Raw genomic sequence first — 27,545 nt, 5'->3', positions numbered from 1 at the left:
TTATACAGACTCAGAAAAAAAAAAAATCTATTAACATATTACTGTTGAGAAACTGATCAAAGACAGTATTATAAAATTCCCTGTAGCAATACTCCTAGGGTCATAAATGCACTTGGAATTCATTACTGTTATTTCATAATGCCAAAACAGAAAAGGAAATTCATCATGATTGGACTCTGTTAGGTTTTTATTATTGTAAATATGGTAGCAGTGAAGGTGAATGGTACTATAGCAGTCTTAAATCATATTTGATAGCTGTTTCTTAGAGTAAATTGTAAAAACATTGCATTTCTAAAAGCACTGCCCCCCCCAACCACCACACTCACCAAACCCTAAAGATAATGTTTAAGAAAAATGTATTTGTTTTTGTTCTTGGAAGAGAAAACCAGGAAAAAAAAATTTAATATGATGATACATGAAATAGGTCCAAATTCTAAGCTAGCTTTATTCCCCACAGATATAAGGAATTTGTAAGCTATGTGCATTCTTCCATGACACAGAGGTCTGTAGTTGGAAGAACATCTTTTATTTTTGCCACTGGGTTATTTTATAAGCTTGCTTAAGTAGTAAGTGCCAACAGGTCAAACATACACAAACCAAACCCATCTAAACTTGTATTTCCTCAAAGTGGGGTTTAGAATCAGTATATACTGCTGTGAATTACCCTTTTAATAGATATTCTGCACTTGAGATCCCACAAATCCGTTATTTTGTCATCTTCCAATTAAAATGATGTCAATTTATAAAAATCAAATCTATTTTAAAAAGCAGCATATAATATATCAGATATGCCAAGTTTCAGTCCTCTACAGTTGCTATTTATATACCAGATATTTTATATTTTTAAGACTCTTATAATACAGATTCTAATACCTGTTAGACATGATTTTTTAGAGTGCGCTGTATGAGTTCCCTTAAAACATCAGATTTCTAAGTCTGAGATTGTGGTAATTACAGGTAAGTAGCAAGAGTTAAAAACCTCTCTGACTACATGAACAATGCAGCTAACCGAGTATAATTAATCTAAGCAAAGGTTACGTTGTTTTTTGATTTATAGCCATTTTATAGCACTTTCCTAAAGAAGAAAAAAAGGGTCAGTTTGATGGTTTTACTAATGTGTTTCGTTTCTTAGGCAAAAATCATCTTTTCTGTTACTTAGGCAAACAGAGTTATTTATCAGTACTCCTGATTCTCCAATGATAAGATTGTGTGTAGGTATCTATTCACAAGTCACATGGCCAAAGGAACTATGAAGCTGTGTTTTCATTAAGCTACTCTATATTCACATGGGTGCACCAAATTTAGGCAGACCTGCATTAAGTCCCAGTGAGCCTGAAGGAATAAATACATTACACTACTTTAAACCCACTGATGTCTTCATTTAGATGCATGCTCACCCAATGAGCGCACTCAACTACTAGTGGCAGGTTGGGAAGGAATTTTGTAATGTAGAAATTACAGTAATTTCCAGTAACTCTGACAGCAGCTCTCAGGAAGAAGCTTTATCAATAGGTCCGTATTCCAAGATAACCCCCAAGGGTACAGAGGGGCAACGATCAACTGCAAGTAGTTAACAGCATAAGGAGAGATTAATGAACTCCAATCTTTATTACACAAATCTGTGAAAGTAGAAGACTTAGTACTCCTTACTAAGATATGAAGTGCATTCCAAACTGTCCATGCTTTTGTTGTTTTGAAAAACAAGTACTCGTATGTCTTTTAAAAAAGGAGTAGGTACAACAAAATTGCTTGTATTTAACAGTGTGTGTCTTACCGGTATCCTATCAGAAACTCAACTCTAAAGCCAATATGCAACATGGAAGCAAAAAAAGGACAAAACCCCAAGATACCCAGTCATCAATAAGAACAGAACAGAAAAGGCACTCCTACTGTGGGTTAAAGTAATACGGGCAACACAGTAGGAATCTCCAAGACACCTGTCCTGAGGCAAAATGCCTTAAAAAATGGGATAGAAACTGTGAAACTAAGGATGTCTGTGTTTGTATGAATATGAATCCAGCATGTCTTTGCAAGCAGCCCTACTTCCTGGATGGAACCTGCAACATCTTTTCGCCTTATCTTCTATTTCCCCATAAACCCTCCACAGCACACTAAGCTTTCTTCTGCTGTGCTCTTTCATTACTGCTTGGGCAAGAACATTTCAGGCTATGGCTAATTGCAACTGCACGCGTGCTGACCACATGGCCAGCCTGAGGACGAAACCAGACCAAATAACTGTTATCTCTAACTGAAGTCTTTTTCTTATGTGGAATTTTATCTTCTACCAAAGTGCTGCTTTTGCCAGAACTGGCAGAGTTTTATTTGAGGCATGTATGCTCCAGTTAAAACTGGCTTAAGTAAGCTAGTAGATTCAAAAGTTATTAGGGACCACAAATAACCAAAAAGACCGCATACTGAAGCAAGTTTCCCATCCACAGGAATCCAGACTTTTGAGGGATAAGCAGAAAGATCCTACCTAGGCCTTTTCCAGTATTTTGTGATATGGTTAACAAGATAGGCTGTACTCTGACTTGGCTCTGACAAAGCTTGCAAGCCTTCATCTTGGTAATTGGCAATAACGAGATACGCCAGTTGTTACCCAGCCAGAACTGGCTGCCTAAGTGCATGGGTCGGACAGTCTAACAACGTGTAGTGTAAATAAAAATCTCTAAACTCATCATTGGGTTTTAAGTGCTTCTAACTAAATATGCAAGCTCTTTTTAAATTTAGCTTATGAAGAAAACCTTCAGAGCGATGAAGCTGCGTGTACAACTGGCAGGACAATTAGTTTGTTAAAATGAATTTGTGCAACGATTAGAAAAAATACTCTGCATTTTCATGTTAGCATTAATTATTAGTTTGATTAAAATGTAGGCTAGTACTTTGAAGCTTTTAAACCCATATTTAAGCACGCACAAGTACAGAAGTGCTACAGAGTATCAGGATGTTTTTGCAGCTATTTGGTTCGTATTTCAGGACATCTTCTTTCTGTTTATTTTTTCTAGGGTGGAATTAACAGTCCTGAGCACAGTATTCAAGGTGAGAGCATTATCATTGATTTAGGACTAACATGTCAGCATTTTTCCCCCTAAATTACTGCTATTATTTAAATTAATGTTATACAGAATACAGTTTTCCCAGCGAACTATGGGAAACTTTTTTTAAAAATTTGAGTTTAATTTGAAATAAGACTTGAATGACAGATGCAGACAACTGCCACCATTGGGAAGGAGTCAGAATGGCACACGTTACAGACATGCATACTCTGATCCTGTTTTGGCTTGCAAGTGTGGTATTTTTTTCCTAAATAGTACATCCATTATGAGGTCATGGCCATAAGATTAACAGTCATAAATTAGACTAATAGACCACCTAGTACAGTCACCTGTGTCTTCTAGGAGCCACTAGTACGCACCTAGGAAGGCAGCATAAAACCCAGGATATTCTTCTAACATTAGGCACTGCTTGGACCATGGCCTAATGGATTATTCTTTTTTTGTCTGCTTTATTTTTGGACTCATGTAAACTGTGGTGTCTGCAACATCTCATGTGATTAAACCTCTCGTTAAGCTACAAGTTGCATGAAGCATTGCTGCTTTCCATTTATTTTGACCCTGTTACCTAACGATTCTTTGACACCTTGTAGTTCTTGTATTACGTGAAAGAATGCAGCCATTCCCTCTCTATCTTCCTCATGCTACTCATGATTTTATAGATGCCTGTTAGCCTGCCAGACGTAGTGAGCAACTCCAGAAAAATACATCCTGTGTTTACTGAATATTATGTTGATCATTTTTCATGTGGCTACAAGATTCTATTTAGGTATTTTGAGGCCACTGTTGTATCTTACTCATAATTGCTAAGGAACTGGTAGAAAAAGTAAATTATTAAAAGCTTATGCTATTTCACAAACTGATGATATCGTACCCAACAATTTTTCAGATTGGGCAAGATACAGCCAACTGTTCAAACCCAATTTGCATGGGACAGAAGAAAGGAAAAAAGAATGCAGTTGCACTGTTTGTAATAAATATGCAATCTGTAAAGAAAGAAGAGAAGGTTAGGTGCTTCTGGCCTTGTAAACTAAGACACTATTCAAAACCAGTCCCATTTTACTCTGTAGACTTCTTTCCAATGCTTTAGGTTGCTCAGAAGTATATACAGACCGACCATGCCATGTGAATTCTCGTTATGAGGTTTTCTTACCTGACCCATTTTTCAGGTATCCATTTGCATCTACAGTAGTGTACATGATGTAAGGACCAGGCTGATTAACACCAAAAGGCTACAAGGGGGTGAAAAAAAAAAAAAAGTAGGCAAAGTTTTAGGAACAGACAAAGCTATAGTAATAAAACAGTAAACCAAAGAAAAAAAAAAATATTTCCAGATTAATGATTTCCTTTTGATATGGATAATTTTGAAATCTTGCAACTGTTTTGGTCACAACGTCATGTGGAAATTAATTTTCAAAATAAGGCTAATCCAGTCGACTAAGTAACATTTAGTTTCTCATGAAGAAAGCAATACATTGCAGCCCTCTGGCAAGAGGTTTAATGTTTCCTTGGAAGTTACAAGTAAAATAAAAACCCCTAAAAATTCAAAGAAATAACTGCATGTTTTGAAAACGCAGAACTCATTTGATACTGTCTGAAAGAATGCACTATCTTGATGGTCTTTCTGAATTGAAAAATACTATACGAATTCAAAATTTTGTTATCATTATTTAGCAGTGTTTAATTTATGAAAGTGGTTGAATAGTTACTTGTTGAATACCAATATCCATTTTAAGCAAATTCTCTTGAGGGAGAAAATGTACTTAAGCATCAAAGTACAGTTATGGGGGAAAAAAAATTAAATAAAAAAATAAAATAAAATTTTAAAAAAATCAAATTAAATAAAAAAATAAAATAAAATTAAAAAAAATCAAAGGGCATTGTGGATTACTGAGTGAGGAACCTAACAAATGCACCCAAGAAAGAAGGAAGTGGGAATAATTATCTGCTATGGTGGGGGGACAACTGTAAGAATAGATTTTAAAGAATGTTTTCTTTTGGTTTTTTAAATGCTGAATTCAAGCTGATATTAGGGCATCAAATCCAGTAAAGATCTTTCAAATGAATTACAGAAAGAACAATAAAAGAAGAGATGATGACACATTTCACATCATGCCTCAAAAAATATTAAGTTCTAAATCGTAAGAATAAGTGATAATGATGAGAGATGGGACCAAAGCCTGAAAAATAATAATTTAATAGCATGAAGAGCAAGGAGACTGCAAAGGTGATGTTAATGCAGATCTATGAAAGATGAATAAATAAGATGAAAATTTTTTTTTTTTTCTCCTTTTCACCAAGTAGCTGCATTCTGGCATAACTTCATGTTACTTTCTGACAGAGAACTTCTACAGTTGAGACAACAGTATTTCAATGATCTTGATAATGAAATGTTGTTCACCAACATCTGTTGTGAAGATTTGCTTTTTAAACCCTCTCTTTAGTTTTGTAATTAAGCTAATAATACTATCGACCCCCCTTATTATTTTATATCAGAAATTAAACCTAGGTCTTAAAATAGGCTTGAAGAAAAAGTTGGTACCATTTGAAGCAGTTTTTGTATTTTCAAATTAAAATTCAATTTCATATTTTTGCAGAGCTAGAGTGCTAATGCTAGCTTTGATTCCTCTAAGTTCCTCTTTTAGGCCAACTTTCACTGTGAGCACTGCTAAACAATGTGCTAACTGAAAGTTTGGTGGGTGAGTTTGCAGGGTCTCTGGAGATGATTAAAGTAGCTCAAGTAGAAATCAGCACATATATGTGTAGCTGGCTGCAGAATCATCAGAACCAAGTATGTTTCCTTCCCTTCTATCCTTCATTGTACCCACTTACTGTATTTTAGCCCAGAAGCGGCTATATGGCTGAATCTGTCCCATAATCAGTTTTGCCTGGCCTTTCTGACTGCCCAGAACCAGACTTGGCACACTACACAGTTTGGGCATCCAGCTGTATTACACAAGTTTTTCTTGCTTCCGATAGATCCCAGCCCCCATGATGCTGGGAACACCACTGCAGAATCAGTCAATTGATTTCGTCTCTGAGCAGGCAGCTGGTGAAAGCTATGGGTCTCAAATATGCAGAACTTGGCCAGTTGTGATTTGGATTACACATTCTTCCAGTCAGTAACTGTCTTAATATGTGGAGAGTTCTTGGTATAATTAGACCTCAGCTTATCTGAAGCTAAATAGCAATGCAAAGTTATACTTACTGTTATTTTCCGAGGACAGTCATTAGAACAGAGGCCACTGAGAACTGCAAAAACAAGAAGTGAGCTTGTAGTGTTTATGTTAGCAAGCCATCTTACAAGCACTACCTCTGAAATCTGTTAAAGTATAGTAGTAGTGTCAAGTATCCATTAAAACACATAAAGAAAATAGATGTCTTCTATGTGACTTATGTTAATGTATAAAACAATTCCTAGTCTGTCTGAAGGATACTTCTTTGCAGAAATTAAGCAGCTAGTCACTGGTTTATCATACCTCATTGGTTAACCAGCTTCAAAAGGAGAGAGTTGCCAGTTAAAAAAATTCCAAATTAAAATATTTTTGAGATAGTGGACTGCACACTTTATTCATTATTCTTAATTTCTAACCGTTTAAAAATATTAGCAGAGATTCAGCTTTACTGTTTTAAACAGGTAAAAAGGTAAGTAAAGGCTTTTCCTTCTCTACAAGGGTTAGTTTTACAACGTGATTTAAAGCAATTCACAAAAGCTGTAACAAACAACAATCCCATTACCTATTTATTCTATGAATTCAGAAGTATTATAAGCAGATGCGTATAATGCTACTTAATATCTAAAGCCTATGACAGTTGTTCAATTACTTGTTTAAAACTTATTAGTTTCAAAAATCAGTTAAATTACAGAAATAGCTGTTACACATTTATAATCAACTAAATGATGGACAATGAAACCCATCTGTTCTATAAGCTAGAATATCCTGTCACACTAAGTATTAGAACATCAGGACTACAATGCCTTTAAAACAAACATAACATACACACACACACGCAAATAATCTAAGCTGTCATTCTGATGCAACATTTGGACATGTCATGATTCCCAACCGTCATGATTCCCAAATTATCATCCTTTGCTTGCAATTTAAAAATGTTGAAATTTCCAAACACAGAAAAATCTATTATTTTTATACAGTCAAAAAAAAATACCTGGATAGATAAGATGTAGGTGTGGCAAAGCAGCATTTGAAGGCCGCGTGTATCTACACACAGACTTTTTAAGCTACAGGCTTATTTTGTATGTTATACGTAAATGTGTATGCAAGTGGAACCAACTCTTCCCATTTTGATGCAAAACGGTACACTGCAATTTGCTGTTCAATTTCACTACTGGAACAAATAATCCGACCAAGTACATTTGACATCAGTTATAATGATCAGAACTGTTCTCATTGTCCATATGCCAAATAAGCGAACACGATGCATTTATTGATACACTAACTCGCACAAAGCATCTTTTCTTAGAAATACTCTCCTCTGTATCACAGTAAAAATATTTTTAGACCACTCATTAATTCCCATTTCCTGGGATTTCTATGCAAAAATACTCACACCCTAAAAGGGTGCTAAAAAAAGGCTTGCTCCCATTTTTAAGAGAGATTTACACAGAGTGAATCAAAAAGCACGTTGCAAATTACCCCCTTCCCCATTAAAATATCACACAATTATAATTCTAATATGGCTTTGTGAAGTGTAAGATTCTTCTAGAGGATTTTCTGCATGCTCGTGTGAATTACACTACCCATATACAGTATTATTTAAAAGAAGGCTTCCATCAACATGACAAATCATTATAGGTTATTACGATGACAATAGAGCTCAGGCTAAGGAGAAAGTAATAAATGCATCAGCCTCCAGTAGTAGCTGCAGTTCTGCTTATCTTATGGTGTGCAGAATGTGCGCTTTAGAAGGATTAGATGCATTTAAATAACATGAAGGCAAATACAATCTTTGAAGGTGAACCTCGAGTTGTTCCTGTTTAGCTTTGTAAGCTAAAGGAACAAGCTCATGTACAGCCTCATTTTTCACTCGTTCTCAAAAAATCAAGGAAGACAGACAAAGCTCAACACCTTTGCACTCTAGAAGAACATGGTAGGGCATACAATTTCAAAACGTAATTACTCTCAATTACAAATATCATAATCTAACTCTAGCCTTTTAAACCAAGACTCTAATTAATTCACACACCCTTGCCACATTCATTGCCATTCTACGCTTTCACGGCAAGATGTGTTTTGCGCCACAAGTGCTTTTAGGCTGGAAACATCAAACTGACTCACACATGGAAACAAACTGGCTCCCGGAATAGATCATGCAGCATAAACAAAATATACACCGTGCCAGTCATCACTGAAACAAAACCAGCCCATTTTGCACTAGATTCAGCATCACGTCCAGACGATATAGAAAAGAACTCCAGTAAAGTAGGCTTGATATGACACAGGTACAGCAAAAAAGACAGAAGTCGCTGTTGGAAAGAAAAATACTGCAACCACTCAAGGCACAGATGAAAACAAGTGCACTTGGCTATTGTTTCTTGCCTAGGTTTCTGAAAATGGGCAAGATAAAAAGGCAGTCATTGTGGACAAACAAAGCATGTTCCTTCAAGTCAATGCTGCTGTAATTTCTTCTGGTTCCTTTCTGTCTCACTATGGCATACTTATTTATATGTGCAAGCATAACTACATTTTTCCTCAAATTAGTGATTTATGAGCTAATCTTCCTCCAAATTTTAAATAGCATCACACATTAAAAAAAATCTAAGTTCAATGATACATATGTATAGATCTAATGCCATTTTTATATTGACAACATTATGTTATGTGAGGAGATAAGTGAAGGTATTATACAAAAGAATCACAGAAGGGGCCTCATAAGGTCAGCTAGTAGAACCCTTTCCCTCAAAAACAATTAAATACACTACATAATTTCTAGTTGCCAGCACCTCTAATGTTGGTAACTCTGCAGCTTCTCCAGGAATTTATGTTAGTACTTCACAAGCCATCATGTAGGAAAGTATTCTTACTATTTACTCTTTGTAGTATATCACTTTATGTTGTATCCTGCATGGACACGCAGAACACTCTTCTGCCGTTGTTACACATCATTATGGGTTGAAGGCATCGATCTTCCTTACATTTCTCTTTCAGGCTGAATAACTTTTTTCCACATGCTCTTTCCCTGCAGATCATATTTTTAGACACTTGATAACTCTTGTTCTTTCCTTCAAGAAGCCAGCTGAGAAATGAATTTTTAAAGACCTAATATCTGCCTTTATAATTTTGCTAGGATGCAGAAGAGGAGGAAAGGTCCAGGATGAAAGGAAAGATTTAGCCTGCCTCTCATTAATGAGTGAAATAAGATATGAATTCTTGTAAAAAAACCAAAAAAACCAAACAAAAAAACCCGCCAACCCAAAAACCCCACGCTCAGGAGATGATGAACGCTTATATAAAGGTCATTGTGGTCAACACTGATATTAAAAACAGCTAAAGTGTTGAAAATAGTGGGCAGAACTACTTTGATTTTTAGTAAGTACACTAGAATAAAACCTAGAAAAAAACCTTTGAAATTAAACAAAACCAACTTATCAAAGTTCAGATTCTGCAACAAGAGATTTCTGCAATCCCTAACATTTTCCACGCTGCATTTTTTCTTTTCTAGAATTATCATACACAGAGCATTACCATAACGTTATCATGATCAGAGGCTCAAATATTCACATTCCTCTCAAGTTGACTTGATTATACAGTGATCACTTACCAATAACTTTAACAAAATAGGCATCTGCTTCAAAGTTATTTTTTAATGTATGGATAGCAAAGTCCTTGTTGGAGTAGCCTTTGCTTAGCACGATGATATCCAAGATTCCCTAGAGGAAAAAAGTTTACATTAGAATGCTGGTTTACTCTAGATAACATCTAAATTTAGCAAACAAACTCCTTTAGAGATACAAAGGGAAAAAAAAAAAAAAAAAGAGAGCATGTGCAGCAAAGCTTACGCCTTTGCTGCTAATCTTAATATCTTCCAAATCTTTCTTAATATCTTCCAAATCTTTCTAATCTAGGGCAATTTAGGCCAGAGCGCTCCATCCACAGCTAACCAGGACAATGCATCTGGTCCGTGGCTTTTCTTGCCACTGAAGAGGGCAGCTCAAATGGAGCACACGGAGGGTCGACAGTGATGGCTGCTGCTCTCTGCTCCCCTTCCAGGGAGCATCTCAAGAGCCAATTTCCCCGGCTGAAGGCACTGCCTGCCGTGTGCCGTAAAGACAGTGATTCTGCAAAGCAGTCTGCCAATGGCATGCAGACGGACAGAGCAACACAGAAAGAGAGACGCTGTTTGCTGCAGTAAAGAGTTGAACTTACATCTTCGTATATGTCAAAGAACGTTGCTACCACCGCATCCTTGATTTGGTTTAGATCCGAGAGCTCCCAAAAAACTTTAAACATACGACGTGCACTCTTGCAGCTTACATTATTGCATGGGACATTTTCTAGTAAAAATGCTTGTTGATTGCTGTAAAACATATATACACAAACCAACTTATTTGCTATGAACAGTCTAAATAATAGACATTACCAGAATATTGTAATTATATAATTTAAGTCTGCTGAAGTTAAGTATAAAAAACCCAAAGCTAGCAACCACTGCATACTTTAAAGTCATAAACATTTATGTTAACTTTACAGACAGAATTACAACCATTATGTCACACCTGACAAACCAATGAATACACTCAATAAATGCGTCCAAATCAGCAGGAATCATTTCATTAGCCACCCACTCAAAAGTCTAAACATATTCTTACTTTATTCTGAAACAAGTACAAGTGCACTTATCTGCCATTTTCCCTAATGCCTCCATGGTCCTTCAGCTTAAACACTACTTAAAAAGTGTCAGTGCTTTTTCATTATTTCATGACAATCTCTTCCCACCCCAGCTCCATGAATAAATTTTCTTACACATTGCATGGTATTTTAAACAAATTTAAGATTAAACAAATCTCTATTGGTATTTTCCCATTGTTTCAAAACAAAATAGAACACACACAACCCAACCTACTACCACAGTAAGAATAGGACAAGACAAACCAAATTGGACATTTCCTAGCATATAACAAACACAGACGGAAAGATAGGCTGTAATACTGAAACAAGAAACAAACCAACCAACCCCAGTACCAGGTCTGGTATAGCAAAATCTCCCTTCTAAAGAATTTATCTAGTACACGCTCATTGGTCAGCGGAAGACACAAGGTTCATACGCGCACGCTGAGGACTAATGGCATCATACGCTGTCTCTGATGCTGTAACATTGCCACTCTCACTGGAACAGTGAAAGCCTTCAGACTTTACCAACTGGGAGTCTGATTCTTTGGCAGGACTATATCCTAGGAGCCCAACAGAATCCCTCACTGCCTTGGCAATGGGAAGAGATGAAGTTTCCTCCTCTCTTTCTGGAGGCAGAGCCAGGAGATGGAGCAGACAATGTTCTGTAAAGCTAGCTAAGCATGTCAGAGCCCAGGGCAATAATCAAAACCACTTCTTCGTTATGTCCTTGAACATACTGCCGTTTCAGAGGGTGACAACAAAGCGTTTTTCTGTATCTTAACAGCATCCGGTGCCTCCAGGATGCAGTCACACACATGCACACACACAAGCATTTCTCCTTTGGAAAGTTTTTTTTTTTCCTTTGTTTCTATGGTATATTTCAGACAATTTGCTCCTCATAAGAATCATATCCCACAGTATTCATATTTCTGCTCCATCCATTTCAGAAAGAGTTAGAGAAGGGCAAAACATTTACCCCGAGAAAAAACATTTCTGACACCAAAGTAAATCAGTTTCCTTGCCCCTTGCCAAGTTAATATTTCAGAACCTGCAATGGGAAAAACATAGGATTTTGTTCTCTGTAAGGTGTGTCAAAATTAAAATGGGATACTTAAGCACTTCCCTCAAAACCTTATAATCACATTTCTTGAGCTTCTGTGAAAAATACACGTTAGGCCTTTGTTTTTCTGCCATATGTCTGCATTTGATTGAAGCTTAATATGAACAACCCACTTTTTACTATTTCACTCTTAGAAGCATGAGTATATTGAATTAATGTCCAGCCAAAATGAAATAAGGTGATCTGCAATATTTAAGCCACTGTATTACCTGTATCTGAGAACTGGTCATCGTAACTTGAAATTGTTAAGTACTCACATTCATTTCATGTATGACATGAGTATCATACGAGATTAACCAACTATAAGGTAAGGTGACAACCTGAGCTAAGCAAATAGTTTCAATTTCTCTTTTTCATCATCTTGACATACGCTTTTTTTTTTTTAAATTCGGAGGAAGTTTTACAAAGATGTTTTATTTCAAGTCACATTTTTTAAATTGCCAGAAATTATTAGATGATAGTTATTAAAAGACACAAGATTGTCAAGCTTGCATTACACACTACGTACAGAGTATTGTTCAAGTCTAAACTATAAGCCTTGTGAATGGATAGACACAAGAAGTTCATTTACTACAGGAATCTTTTTTATTTCCTTTCCTTGATAGTGTGCATTTAATGACTTTCAAAACATCACAAACTGGACAAACTGTAACATAACACCAACTGTACTGTGAGGAAAAAAGGAAGATATTAATCAAAGTGGCACCAAGCAGGAAAATGCCGCTCTCCTTTGCTCTTCTGTATCAACAAGAGAAACCCGAGACGAAAAACAGGAAGAAAAAAAATCCTAAACAGATGCCGAAGACCGAGAAGTGCACTATAGGAGAGCTATCCTGGGTGCGGGAATCATAGATGTAGCATCCCTAGAGCAGCAGAGGTCTGGAGAATCCCTAATCAGAATATAGCTGAAGGTCTACTAATGTTTATCTTAATAGGCAGCAGGAAATTTCAGAGCATACTACTACTGATTTGTATCCATACAGTCCCTTTTGAAACACAAATACAAGCTTGCCTAGTAAAATTAACAACACAAAGATGTTGCATATAAATGTTAAGCTACAACAAATGTTAACTCTACCTACAAGTACATACAGATAAATTTAGATTCACTACTGTGAGTCACGTGCAGTTGAAATTTTTTTTTTTTTTTGTTAAAGAGTCAGTATTATTTCTTACAATAAAAAAATTAAGAACTTGCAGGGTAACAAACAGAAATAATGAAATTCTAAAGTTAATGAAAACTATTACTATTGGTGAGAAAGATGGGATAAAACAAGGTTTAAACGTGAACTACAATATTAAACTTTTTTAAGTTTTGGGGATTTTTTAAAGTGGAAATTACATAAATGCATGACTTCTCTGGAAGCATATAGATTCCTTTCCTCCCCTCCTCCCCCCGCCCCCCCATTTACAAGCTAGCTATTATTAGCTTTATAATTATAGCTGAGTCTTCTTTCCTGTCAATTCCCAAGGCAATTCTTTGGCATTTATTTTATTGATGTCTTCAAATTATTTTGACTTCCATACCAGCATCAAATTCCTCTTATTTCCTCTAAAAGCCTCTTTGAAAAGCACAATGAGAAGAGTTAACAACATATTAGATACGTAGCTTCTAAACAAATGCTTTAACTTGAAAATATCACTCTGGTGTCTTCTATACCATCTTGGTTTATTCCTTTTTAAAAAATGGGTGGTATTTATAGTAAGGAACTGAGTTATAAACTCACCTTTATCTCCAAAATTATTCAATTTTATTCGTAACTTTCCTCACATTTCTGGCCAAAATTTTCAATTATATCTCCTGCCACTAGTATTTGAACAGCACTAGCCAGCTAAAATACATTCTTGAAATATTAGTAGTTTCTGCTGAGAATATTAATTTCTGATACATTTACTTATGTGCAAATATTTCCTCCTTTCTTGACAGAGTGAACACGACTTTCCTTTTCCTCGAGTATTTTCAGCCCATTATCTCTTGATAATATACTAGATTAGGGTTTTATTATGAATGCGTAGGAATTATCTACAACACCTAGAAGGAATTTCAAAATAACCACCTCTAAAAAGCAAACGAATGCACTCACATAACAACTTCTGAATAGAGGAAAAAACAGAAAGTGCTCATTTGGCGGTGGGGGACAGTCTTTAGGTTTGCTGCACCGCACCCCCCCCCCCGGCAACGTACTTCGCAGCCTTCCTCACATCCGTGTATAGAAAAAGCCTCAGTGCTTTCAACTTCTGTCTAGTTTTCAAGGTGAGCTAGGTTCCAAGTTCCGCTGAAGGCTGCACATTACGACTAGCTGTCTTTGTGCACAACTTAGATTTTTTTTTTCATACGCACAGTTAAGCGATTCCGACTTGACTCAATGCAAGATAAAAATAAACACTGAAATAAAACATTAACAAAGGATTTTAGATTTTGATTACGTAATAATGAACACTAATGGAAACCAGAAACTATGTCTTAGTAATCGTTAGCCACGCTGTATCTTTCTTGATCCTTCTCGGTCCCAGTCCGCTTCCAGGGCTGTACTGGTATGGGAGCTCCCACGGGATACATCCCAGCATGGGAGGAGGAAGTCTTAGCGGGTGGCCCCTCTTTTGAAAGGCTGCAGCAGCAGGGACAGCTGCAGTGCCCTGCTGTTTGCAGAGGGAGGAGAAACCAGCTGTCTGCTGCCTCCTCAGCTGTTCAGTTCTTTCTTGGAAGAGCTCCTGAGGGCTGAATTTGGCCTATGAGCTGCCGTTTGAGTCCTTATGTTATTTAGGGCTTTAATACACAGGCATCACTAGAATCACAGTATCTGCCTCCATGTTTTAGTTCTGCTACATAGTACAATTACCAAAAGCAAGTTTATGACCCTCCTATCATTTTGAACTGAATTTCGAAGATTCGCGCCATCAGAAAAAAATCTCCCTGTAACAATGAAAATCATCAGCATCCTCAAAATGACAAAACAATGTCCCTGAGAGCTTATGGGAAAACACAGACACTGCTACAATGGTAAAATCTTGTCGTGGTTTAGCCCCAGCCAGCAGCTCAGCACCACGCAGCCGCTCGCTCACTCCCCCTGCCCCGATGGGATGGGGGAGAGAATCGGAGGAGTAAGAGTGAGAAACACTCCTGGGTTGAGATAAGAACAGTTTCATCATTGAAATAAAGTAAAATAGTAATGATAATGATAACAATATAATAATGATAATAATAATAACAATATACAAAGCAAGTGATGCACAATGCAATTGCTCACCACCCGCCGACCGATACCCAGCCAGTTCCTGAGCAGCGATCGCTGCTCCCCGGCCAACCCCCCCCAGTTTATATACTGAGCATGACGTCGTATGGTATGGAATAGCCCTTTGGCCAGTTTGGGTCAGCTGTCCTGGCTGTGCCCCCTCCCAGTTTCTTGTGCGCCTGGCAGAGCATGGGAAGCTGAAAAGTCCTTGACTAGCATAAGCACTGCTCAGCAACAACTAAAAACATCAGTGTGTTATCAGCATTCTTCTCCTACTAAATCCAAAACACAGCACTATGCCTGCTACTAGGAAGAAAATTAACTCTATCCCAGCCGAAACCAGGACAAACCTTAAAATCAATGCTCACATGGTACACAAATGTGTAACAGTCAGTATCGAACAATTCAGCTTAAATACTGAGAAAGGCAGAGCAAAAGAACTCTGAACTAAGTCTAGCGTATCACCCTCAACGTGCTGCTTGCAGCACTTCTAACATTTAGGGATTCACACCAACATATACATGGTGGCACCTAAATTGTGTACTACCTGCAAAACTTTATCCCAAACAGTTTATGAATGATGCTCAATAAAGTATAGAGTTGTCTACACTTTGGAACCTTCTGACTGAAGGTCATCTGTGCAGCAAAGTTAAATTTAATAAGGCTGAATTACTATAAGCAAGGGTTAATACCAAAGAAAGACTGAAGACTTATCACAGTTTTAACATGCTACTTTGCAATTAGAATTAAATATTTACTGCGTAATTTCATAGATCTCTCAGTCTGTCAATTTTTGGCTAGTTCACTTACAGTTATACAGGGGACATCTAAATGACTAATATCTTACTCCAGACATTCAGAATAATTGGATTTGCCTCTATTTTTTCAATTTGCTCAATTAAAGGGTGCTCATCAATCCTACATTTAAAAGAAGTCCTTTATCCAAGCCTACTTCTGACAAGTGACAACTAACAATGATTTAGGAAGAGATAATTTGGTCAAATAAGAGTCCTTTCAAGTAGACCCATATAAAGGATTAATACACATACATTAATTTAAAACTGAGCATGAATACCTGGAAAACTTTCTAGAAGTGTATTCTACCCAAAGTTTTTCATTCAACTGTCCATATCCAGTTGTTTGTTATCTCCAAGTTTCAGTCTTTACTGTTACTTATCACCAACGTCAGAGAGTTACTGTTATTTCCAACCTTACTACTACTTTACCGGTGAAAAACATTCCCTTTGAATAAAAGCATCTTTGAAAAAAAATGCTTCCTTAGATTACATATTTGCAATGCAAGATGCCCATTATTAGCACCTAATTTGGAAACAAATTGCTAAGCAACATTTGTTTCATCTAATTAGGTGGGAGAAAGATAGGTGATTATAGACTCAGAGTACTTACACCTTCACTGTTATCAGAGTCAATTTAAAAACCAGCATGTGAAAAAAATGAATACATTTAGATAAGCTAGCACATAGAGATGAACCAATGAATAACTACTGATACAATCCCTTTACCTATTATTATTCTATATAGACATACACAATTTCTAATACAGTCATAGCTAGAGAGAAGAAAAATACATATATGTATCTAGCCTGAAGAAAAATCTGTGGACTGGAATTCTAATGTGCAGGTTTTGACTCAAGTCAGAAGAATTCATAATGGACAGATAAATATGTAAGAATCGACTGCGAATTTAGCATCTTCACCTGTTGGAATTTATCGAGTCTCGGGGTTCAAACCCCCACCACACTTGAAACCACAAGCGAGATACCTTTTTTGTTGTTGTTGTTAATAAGGAATGTCTCTATGCTGTCAGAGTATTACACACTTTTATTTAAAATCAAAGGGATATGGCAGGAGATGAAACAGTGTAGACTTAGGACAGTTCTGGGAATATTTGAAGCTGTTAATAATTTTTCCTGACTTACCTGGAAGGACAGTAAACCAAAGTTATTCCTAACTATCATGTCTTTATTTCAGTGGTTTGTAAGTATTTTTAAGGACTTGATCTGAAGGTGCTTTCCAGAATGACGATGAAAGCATAGAATTTATTTGAATCATATTCTTCCATTATCACGCATCAGTATATTTTCAGATGAATAAAATGGTTTCTGCCTCCTTTAACTTCTTTAAGTTACAGACAGCAACTAGAAGCTAGGCTTCCTAGACTGTAGCACAGATTGAGGTCAAGAGTTTACAAAAATGCTTTTATCATTTAATCACAGTAATCAATCACTAAAATTAGATCTGTAGATGTAGCATGAAAGGCTTCAGAGAAAGAAATAAACAGCTTGATCCAGGAGTGTTTAAAATCAATTAAATAAGGTTTTCATTTTCATTTGCTCTAATTTAAGTAGAGCTTTTAATTTAATTCTCACACTGTTTTAATTCTCTCCACTCTGTGACCCAGTTTCACATTTTAGAAGGAAGTATTTGCTTAGGTCTCTCAGAAACAATGAATTAATATTACTCTGAAAGTGACATTTCATCGTGGGTGCAAAAAAATGTGACTTTCATTCCCATCCCAAAGTATGAAGAGTCTGTTTCCATTACTTTGCTACAAATACTGGAAATACACAGTGTTAACATGCAATGTATTTCTTAATTCTTAGTTTACTTTTTTTTTGCCAGACTTCTTCAGCTCTCTGAACTTCCCTTTTAATAACCTGTCAAATCATCTGCCAGTACCTTCAGTCCTTACGCCTTACTGTGTCACTCAACTTTGAAGTCAAGATTCAAAATAACTTTAAGACACACCCAATTGGATAAACAATTTCAGAAGCAAGGAGAATAAAGATAAAAGCATATCACAGTAATTCATTGCAACAAGATATAGGTAACTTCCTGGGCTTTTACAAGAGTAATAATTTATAAACTCTTTAAATCTTTTACATAATATTAGATTGCCATAATTATACACCAGCAAAAGGAGAGAGGCTCCTAAGAATCTCGAGATAAAATAACTCCAAATAAACTTCTGAACTCCATAAATCTTCATGAAGTCCTTCTGAAGTGTACTAGCCATCAGGATACATACCAGAAGATAGCCTACAGTATGGCTTAAAACACAAGATTTGTAGGGCTTAAGTAAAAAACAAAGACAAGAACAACTTTACAGTTTAGATGTCATGGTATTTCAATGGAAAAGGAAAGACTGTGGTTCTAGTCTGCTCTCTGGACTGTTTACAGCCTTTATTCAGTGACTGCTGTACAGAAGATGCAAACTCCCAAGTGAGCAAGGCTATGGAGTAAAAAACCTGACATTCAGGGCCTGAGTGATTTAACTTTGCCTCTGCAAGTTCTGGGCAGTAACAGCATCACCTCCTTCTCCTCTGCCATTTCTGAATAAAAACAGCTGCTGTGCTAGTTATTTTAAGGCTTAGAGATACAGAGACAGAGCTCAGCTGCTCACTGCCTTGTCTCTGAATCACATCATGTAGGCTGAATACGAGCACGTAACTCTTCAAACTGGGTCATCTTTAGGTATGTGTCAGTATCTGAAGAACTCCAACACAAAAATGTCAGTGGTTGACTCATGTTTAGGCAACCTCTAGAGGATCTGAATTGACTTCTTTGACTTCAGCATCTAAATTCTGTCTACATACTCTTTTAAGCACCAAAGTGAGCTCCTCAAGTTCTTTTCCTTACTGACTATTAATTCAAACTATGAACCTGCACCCAAGCTCATCCAAAATACCATATAGAGGAAAATAATAAATACACCTGTAAGAGACACTTCTTTTGCCTTGTAACGCACTAGTGCAAGTATTTGACATAGATCCCAGTAAGGAAGATGTTGAGACTCCATAACGTGTTGATTAAAATACCTTTCACAAGTGATGACATGAGGAAGAAAAAGGGGATAGCATAGATAATCTTACATCTCTTCAGATGCTGGAAAACCCAAGTTGTGCAGCATCAGACAGACCTCTACTCAGGGCACGGCATGCTGCACATATCCTGCCTGTAGCGAGGTTCACTGGCATTATAGTCTCTAGAGCTCTTTTAAGTATTTCTTAGAAGTAAACAAGTCTATTCATCATTTCTACTGTCAAGCAAAAGGATGTTCACATGAAAACATGCTGCTTCACTTCAAGGTAAAGACAAGGACATGCCAGTGGTATCATCACCAGGTGCCAAGTGAGAGCTGCCTACAGGCTCCTCCGTTACGATTAGCTGGCTAAGTTTCTCCTGCAGCCAAGTGATACGTGCAGGCCAGCACAGGCATGCACCTACTCAGGTCAACTGTTATGTGGATCACTAACTCCTCAATGTATAACAGTCTCCCCGTAAGCATCACTACGTGACCTCTCCCACCTAACACCAGATGGTAGCAATACAAAGTACTGGGAAAGCAAGTAATGAAAAAACCCAAAACAAAAAAACAACCCCGAGGAGAAAGATTACACTGACAAATTTAACAGGAAAGGTTAGAAGCTTCTTTTTTTTTTTTTTTTTTGGGGGGGGGGGGGGGTGTGAGGGGGAGGAGTGAGTTTATTTCAGTTAAATTTGGACAATATAAAATCTCTGGTTATTACGTGTATCTAAAATTCCTCATTCTCAAAAGGGGCAAAACGCTATCGCATTTTTCAGCGGCGTCACCAATCAGCGTTCACTCCATGTGACAGCACGGAACAGGTTCTCCAACTCTCAGCAGCCTGGTGTTACTAGCCAACACTGAAAGCTGAAGTCGGGATTTTACAGAAGATGATTTGGGAAAGAAAAGGGAGAGATAATCATCTCCTGTGATCCAGGAAGAGCACCTAAAATGGTACTTCATACTCCACTCCCCGGTGCAATTCCCCAAGAGTCACAGGCTGAGTCTATACATTTATGCATTCTGAATATACCATGTAAATGCATACCTTTTAAAAAGAGAAACATTTAGTAGAGATCAAAAGTCTTATTCACTTGACAAAATGAACATGCACTAAAATTAGTAATTTGCATGACTGATGACTGAACATGCATTTGATAGTCTTTATTTCTAGGTTTACATATACTCTACCTTCCAGATGTGTTCTTTAGTATAGCAAGAGCATCTGGGTAGCCATCCATATTGTAATCCCCAATATGAAGCGTAATTGGAAATGAAATTTCCATCGAAGGTTTGTCATTTTCATATGGTACAAAGCCCCAGAGTGTGTCTTTATTTCTGAAGTCTTGCAAGACTGGAATCCACTGTAAAATAAAACAAAAAAGGAACAGCTAGGTAAGGAAATCTACTTTATTTATTTAAACAGCCTAATTCTATTTACAACAGCCGACATTTCTTCACCGCATCAGGACTCTTAACCACTTACAAATTTCCAAAGAGAAAATAAGGATTATTTCCTGTCACCAAATGAAGAAATTAATTTGAAGTCTTTTCTATGCATTAAATTATTCCAGAACAGAAAAAAATAGATAAGGTTGTAAGAATAAAGGACCCGTGTTTTGGAATGCGTCCAGCATATGGAGATATTCAGGAACAACTTCACTGAAATTCAGGCTTGCCTGGAATCTGTACTAATCCTTAAGTGTAGGTAAGCCCGAACCATGTGTTCAAAAAAACAGGTAGATGTGGCACTTCAGGACATGGTTTAGTCTAGTCTACCCTTGATTGGCTTAGAGTAGACTTGGTAGTGTAGGTTAATGGTTGGGCTGGATGATCTTAAAGGTCTTTTCCAACCTAAACGATTCTATGATTCTATGATCAGGGCCTTGAGATCCCGAGTCCCTTTGTTTTTCTTGGAATTGCAAACATTAGGCAGCATTAAAGCTGGAGGAGGGATGCACCCTCATTAAATTTGTGGACAACACCAAACTGGGGGATACAATCAATATGCTTCAAGACAGGATAGCCATTCAGAGGGGACCTAGAAAGACAAGAATGGGCAAACAGGGACCTCATAACAAATCAGCAAAGAAAGTCCTGCACAGGGAAGTACACCCCTGCAACGGTACAGGCTGGACACTGACCAACTGGGTAGCAGCTCTCCTAAAAAAGATGCATGGGTCCTGGTAAACAGTAAGCTAAAGCCGAGTGTGGCAGCTATGACGGCCAGCAGCACACTGCACTGCAACTGCTGCCTATGCTCCTGCTGATTGAGGCGAGTGGTTATTTCTCTTTATTCAGCACTTGTGCATCTGGATCCCGTGTCCAGTTGTGTACCCCATGGTTCAAGAAAGACTTGAGAATATTCAGTGTGTTTAGAGAAGGGTCACCAAGATGGTCAGGAGTTGAGTATTTATTCACAGGACAGGCTGAGGGCGCAGGGCTTGTTCAGCCTCAGGAACAGAAGATTTAGGGGAGGCCTAATAGCAGCCTTGCGATACCTGCAAGGAGGTAACTGAGCAGATGGGACCAGGCTCTCCACTGAGATACATGGCAGAAAACCAAGAGACAATGGTCACAGACTGACACAAGGGAGGTTCCAGCCTTGTTTAGAGATAAATAAACAAAGATTCACTGCAATGCTGGTAATTAAATAGGAAAGAGGCCCAGAGAAGTTGCAGAATCCTTGTCCTTGGGGGTTTTCAAAGTTTGACTGGACAAAGCTCTAAAAAATATGGTCTGAATTCAGTGTTGACTCTGCTTAAAGCGGGAAGCTGTATCTCCTAAGGTTGATTTCAGCCTGAATGATTCTATTATTCATGGATATTTAGAAGTTCAAGAGCTTCGATTCCCCTCCGATCTCCCCAGCAGCACCAGATACTGAACTGTTTGATAAGAAATCAAGATTACAGTATCAAATTGAAAGTACAAAAGAAATGCAAAGTATAATTTCTCCAGGACAAGAAATAGAACGTATCCGCACTTACTTTCCACAAAGTGCTGCAGAGGTGCTAAATAGGAATTTATCTTAATTAAAATCAAAGTAATTTCACAAGTTGATATGAAGCTGAAGTACCAGGGTTAACATTTCAATGCTACAGAAAATTCAGTGCCATTTTTAAAGCCAGAAATAATTTTATGTCAACTAACTGACAATGCCTTCAAAAGGACAGAGGGGTGCCATCTTAAAGGATCACTATCACCAACATCAAAAGCACTTAACAGCATCTTAAACATCTCTCATCCAAGCCTTAATTCAGCTACTTCAAGCAGCAGAATGAGATCCCTGACAGCATCATTTCCTGCTGCGGAGAGACTCCCTCACTAACACAATCCAGTAATCAACAACATTCCTGTCACATGGCCAGTTGTGTGGACTGGTCCCTTGAGATTCCATACAACCACATGCATATTGGAGAAACCCCCAAAATTATTAAAAAAGTGCACTAAGGGCAACGCTGTTTGGCTATCACAGATGGCTTAGAAGCCTGGAATGGTTCTGCCAGACACTGCATATACTTAGTGCCATGTCTGCCTGTGTAAGTGACAACATTTGTACTGCAACGATGATCGACACTCTTGATGAAAATTCAAAGTTGAAATTAAACATACTTTGACCCTTGCCTCCCCCCCCAAGGTATATATCCCTATTTAGTTACTCTTAGCTGCTGAAGGTTTGGAAAAAATCTAAGGAAAGAAACAGAAAATAAGAAAAAGACTCTTAACCTGAGGGAATTTTTTCAAAGGGTTAGACTTCTTAGCACTTATTTGTCACGCAGAAGACAAGTGAAACAGTATTATTGCAAATACTGTAATTTTGAAAAAACACCGATTGAAATCAGAACCATGAAATATAATACAGTTTTTACTTTACACAGTATCATTCACACAGTCATTGCAATGAAATCCGATTATATCCATCATATACTTTCTAAATGTTCCCATGTACGGTAAAACTATTTTAAAGAAACAAAATTAAAAATGATTTTTTAGGCACGATCTGTATTCTGTTTTTGCTCTACTCCAAGAGTGATTCATAGAAAGCAATTTTAGAATCATAAGCCTACAATGAAATGCAGAGATATAAAACAATAGGTCAGCAAAACAGAAACGTGACCTATTGCTACCAAGCACGTTTACAGAGTAAGATTCATCCATCTCACTGAAACAGTTGTGGGACTTTTTATAACTGCAGTTGCAGAACACTTCAAAAACATCAGTCTTGCTCAATGTGTAACCAGAGCACATTCTAGCACCCTATGTAACTTACTCTGACAGTTTAAATTCAGAGTAATTCACACTTTTGGTGAAACTCATTCTGTTTATTTCTATTCTAAATGGCAGTACTGTGTAATCATAATGTAATGCAAAATTAATTGTTCATGTGCCTCAGGACATATACTTCAGTACAGAAGACAAAAAATTAAAATATGCTTGTCAATAATATAAATTTCCTACTTCTTTTGTATTTGATAATCCAGACAATTACTTTAAGCTTCATGTTTGCTGTTACTATCTTAATAGGAAAGAGACTAAACCTAATTTTTTTTTCCTTTTACTCTAAGATAGAAATAGATGGGTATAATGAGGACACACAAAGCTATTTTTTGCTGTTTTCTGATCACGTGATTTCTGTTACCTAGCTCAGATGAAAAAACAGGCTGAAAATGGAATGAGTGTATCTAAAAGAAAATTTAAATGAACACATAAAATTCAGTCACAGAAATTAAAGATTTACTTCTTCCCATTCTATTAAATTCCATTGCATAGCACCACTAATATCATTACTTAAAACATTTATATATATATTTTTATTCCTTCAAGGAATGATTTTGTAGACTAAAATAAGAAAAATATTTTTATTTAATTGCTTGAAAATTTGTTTTCAAACTCTTAAATACTTGTTTTTCAACAAGGAGAAGAGAGAATGCTTTGCTGCCCGGTGAAAACAGCATCTTTTTCATTTTGAAAAAGATCTCAGGTACTTGAAAAAAATTTAAAACTCGTTGCACTCGCCCCACTTAACTCAAAAACGGCTCATTTCTTTCAGAGTCCACATTCTTCTGTACATTAGGAAAGGCAGTTCCCTTGCTCTAAAGCCCATTAACAGGTCTTTGAGCCAGAAGTGTGGCATTAACACATCTCAATTTTTAAACTATGGCCAGAAACCTACGAAGCCCAAAAAATCCAGCCAGCCAGCTGCCCACTTCCAGGCCACCTAACACAGGCAGGGGGCCAGCTGTGAGTCAGAAAGCATTTGGAAGCTGGTAGCCCACTCTTGGCCCATACCTTTTCTGGAAATGCCAGTGTTTCTCCTCCTTTCTGTGAGAAACACTATCTCATCCCATAGGAAGATGGCTATCGAGTGGCCTGAAAGAAGTGGCAACAGCAACAGAAGTCCTTTTCCCTGGGGGCTCCCCCTCTACTGTACATGCCCATTGTAGTTCAGCTGCACATAAAAAAATAAATCCAGCGAATTCAGGATGCATTGGGCTTTCAGCGCGTACGGTCCTCACCTGAATTCTGTATACAGTTGAGTAGCCACTACTGCATGAAAATAAACTAAGTAAATTACTAAATACTTTACACCATTAACTTATCATGTTCAAAGCCCAGAAGACAGCAATCCCCAACACTGATTTGACAACATAGAAAAAAGTAACCAAAGCAGTAAAAGTCATATTTTCAATGCTGGAATGTGGCTCACAGCCCCATAGCTGCTTTGAGAAAGACAAGTAACTTAGAAATGATGAGAAGATCTTGTAGAATCTGAGATTTATGAAAGCTACAGCAGCTGTAGTCGTCCCTCCCGCCCTTTAAACTGTTATAGAGGAACAAGGAAAAACTTCTAACAGTGACAAATGGCAGCTGATAATCAATGCTGTCAGATATACCTCTGTAGCCTAGAGAATGACACCACAAAGACCTGTGGTTTGCTGTAGGATGCACTGCTGTGTTCTACTTCAGAGCTGCTAGATTTATAAGAGGAATAAAGCTATAACCTTTCTATTGTACAGAGAAAGGTTGTAAGAGTCATCAAGCCCACAAAGAAACTCTCAAATGAAGGGACTGAAATAATAGTTTGCCTCAGGAAACAAATGAAAAAAATCATACTGAATATGTGGCAAAATTAAAAGAAAGATTAATCATCTCCAAGAATATCATAGTAGAGTTTCTATACTAAAGAGTACCAGGGACTTTAAAACAAGTTTCAAGGAGGACTCAGTCCAATTTGCAAAATCTACACAAGAGATCTAAATCAGCTGGCAGATTAATCTGTAGCTATTGCAGGTGAATTTAAAGAAGTCTGAGGTGTCCTAACACCTGCCACAATCTGAAACAGCGTATGGGATTCTACCTTCAGGTCTGACAGCAACTCTTCTGTTGCTATGGAAACATTCACATTCTTTTAAGATTTTAGTAAGTCTGTGTATCTCCTTAAGTCACTCATATGCATTTTGTTGGCCTTTACTTTTGCTCCATCATCCAAAAGAAGAAAATTTATCTGAGATATTTCTAATACTTATAAAGATTAAATGACTAAATAAATTGAAACCTATGGTGAAAGATCATCCTTGAAATAATGCTCCTAGATCTGCTTGGTTTTCCAGTAGCCATCCAGCTGTGCCAATGACATCATGAGAAATATGCTGTAGACTGACAAGACAAACAAGATCTTACCAGAACAACTCCAAAGCCTTGCATGCCTCTCCACAGCACAATTTTTAGAACCACAAATTCTACAGATGCATATTTCTGATTGCTATGCATTTCATCCCAATGCATCATACACTACCATGGAACTGTGTTAACTGTTTTTCATTTGGTTTCATCAAACGCCACAACAAACAAGCAGGAAGGACAGAACCAGGTCCAGTTACTGCAGGGAAAATATTTTGTTGTAAGACAGTCATCTAATTTGTGATCTTTCAGATCTGAGATGAGTAAGTTTAAAAAAAAAAAAAAAAACACCTAAACAAAATCTGTAAACTAGAATTCTTAGCTACACTCTTAACTAAAAAAAACCCCACAAAACCCTACAGCAAAAAATTGAACAGAGACAACGGATATATTGCATCTTCTATGTTTTCAATAATAGACTTGCAATCTCTCAGTTTCCCATAGATTCCCTATAATTACCCACCTGTTCCACAAGGGATACCATCCCCTTGCTGAAACACATTTTGCACCACAAGTGCTCATTGTTATTTCCCTCAAATTGTAAAGTGATTAAGTAAAAAAAAGGAATTGATCCTACTCTGTTGCCACAACATTTACATTTCTAATTTCTCATGAAGATTAACTTATTTAGTCAAAGCTCAGAAGTTGGGTCATCTGATCTCACAGTGGCCAAATTCAATGAAACTAAAACATTTCACTTCCAAATAAATATGGGAAGTAACATGTTTGTATAAATTTCTGCCCAAAGGAAATATGCTACACATGGGAAAAACTGCAGACATATGAATGAAGATATTGGTATTTTCCACTGTTTCAAAATGGAAAAGATAAAATGCTTTGGAAGAAAAAGCTCCATCACCTCTAGATGAGTCTAAGAGTGCAAGAAAAGTGTCTTTTAGATATAATTCTTTAAAAAGGTTAGGTGAGAACAAGTCATTATTGCGTGCCATTTGATACTGTCACTTTTAATTAAAAAGTCATTTGAAAAATATGCAGGGGAAATTTCTTTATAAAGTTTCTAGGTAACCCTTAATACTTTTAAATACTTTTTTCTAGCAGGATGAGAATCTGTTGGATTCTTCACTTTTTAAAATAAAATTACAATATTTGGCTGCTAATTTTTAATTCAAATGTCATTATCTTGGAAATTATTTTAAAATTGAAACTACAAAAGTGATATTGCTAAATTAAGTTTTAAAATGAAATATACTGATGAGTATCAAAAGTAGTATGTTAAAAATCTGATGTATTAGTAGTTAAATAGTTGACCTCTGTCAAAAAAAAATGAAAGAAAGACAGAATGAAAGAATGAAAGAACAGAAAAAGTGTCTACACCCAATGTTACTTCAGAGCAGGTTACAATAAAAGACACTACTTTGGCAAAATTCTGATATTATACAACCAGACCTACACCTATTGCACCACTTCCTTCTAGAAACATGCCATGAACACCAGATAATACAACTTTTCTTTAGCACACTGCCCAGTCCCCTGCTACAAAGTAACAGCTTTGTATCCTCCATGGTACACGCTCTTTGTGTGTCATTGATTTTCTACAGTGAAATTACTTCATTGAGAACATGTCTCAAATTTACTTGGCAGAAACAAAATAAAATGTCTTCTAATTCTTCTATTATCAAGAGTAAGGAACTAAATTTAGAGCTAAAGAGCAGTTGTCTTTTGACATAAGAGCACCTCAACTACTCAACAGTAAAATGTAAGCAGCGCGTTAGAGCAATACACCACCAGTGTAACATGCTTAGCAGAAGACTTGTG

The 27,545-nt window shown here is 37.0% G+C and overlaps 1 protein-coding gene across 2 annotated transcripts in view; it reads right to left on the bottom strand.

The window, feature by feature from the left end:
- The window catches only part of ITFG1 (integrin alpha FG-GAP repeat containing 1), a 90,130-nt gene that overhangs the window by 16,376 nt on the left and 46,209 nt on the right, over positions 1-27,545 (bottom strand). For both annotated transcript variants that reach the window (XM_075714970.1, XM_075714971.1), the window contains 5 exons: positions 20,280-20,452; positions 10,442-10,592; positions 9,837-9,945; positions 6,262-6,305; positions 4,207-4,285 (listed from right to left, as the gene is read on the bottom strand). In XM_075714970.1, the coding sequence (XP_075571085.1) occupies positions 4,207-4,285; positions 6,262-6,305; positions 9,837-9,945; positions 10,442-10,592; positions 20,280-20,452 (556 nt within the window). The remainder of the gene's footprint in view (positions 1-4,206; positions 4,286-6,261; positions 6,306-9,836; positions 9,946-10,441; positions 10,593-20,279; positions 20,453-27,545) is intronic.

The sequence above is a fragment of the Pelecanus crispus genome, chromosome 8 (assembly GCF_030463565.1).
Source record: "Pelecanus crispus isolate bPelCri1 chromosome 8, bPelCri1.pri, whole genome shotgun sequence".
NCBI classification, from domain to species: Eukaryota; Metazoa; Chordata; class Aves; order Pelecaniformes; family Pelecanidae; genus Pelecanus; species Pelecanus crispus.
The sequence above is the reverse complement of the archived record's forward strand: the minus strand, read 5'-3'. Positions and strand labels throughout refer to the sequence as shown.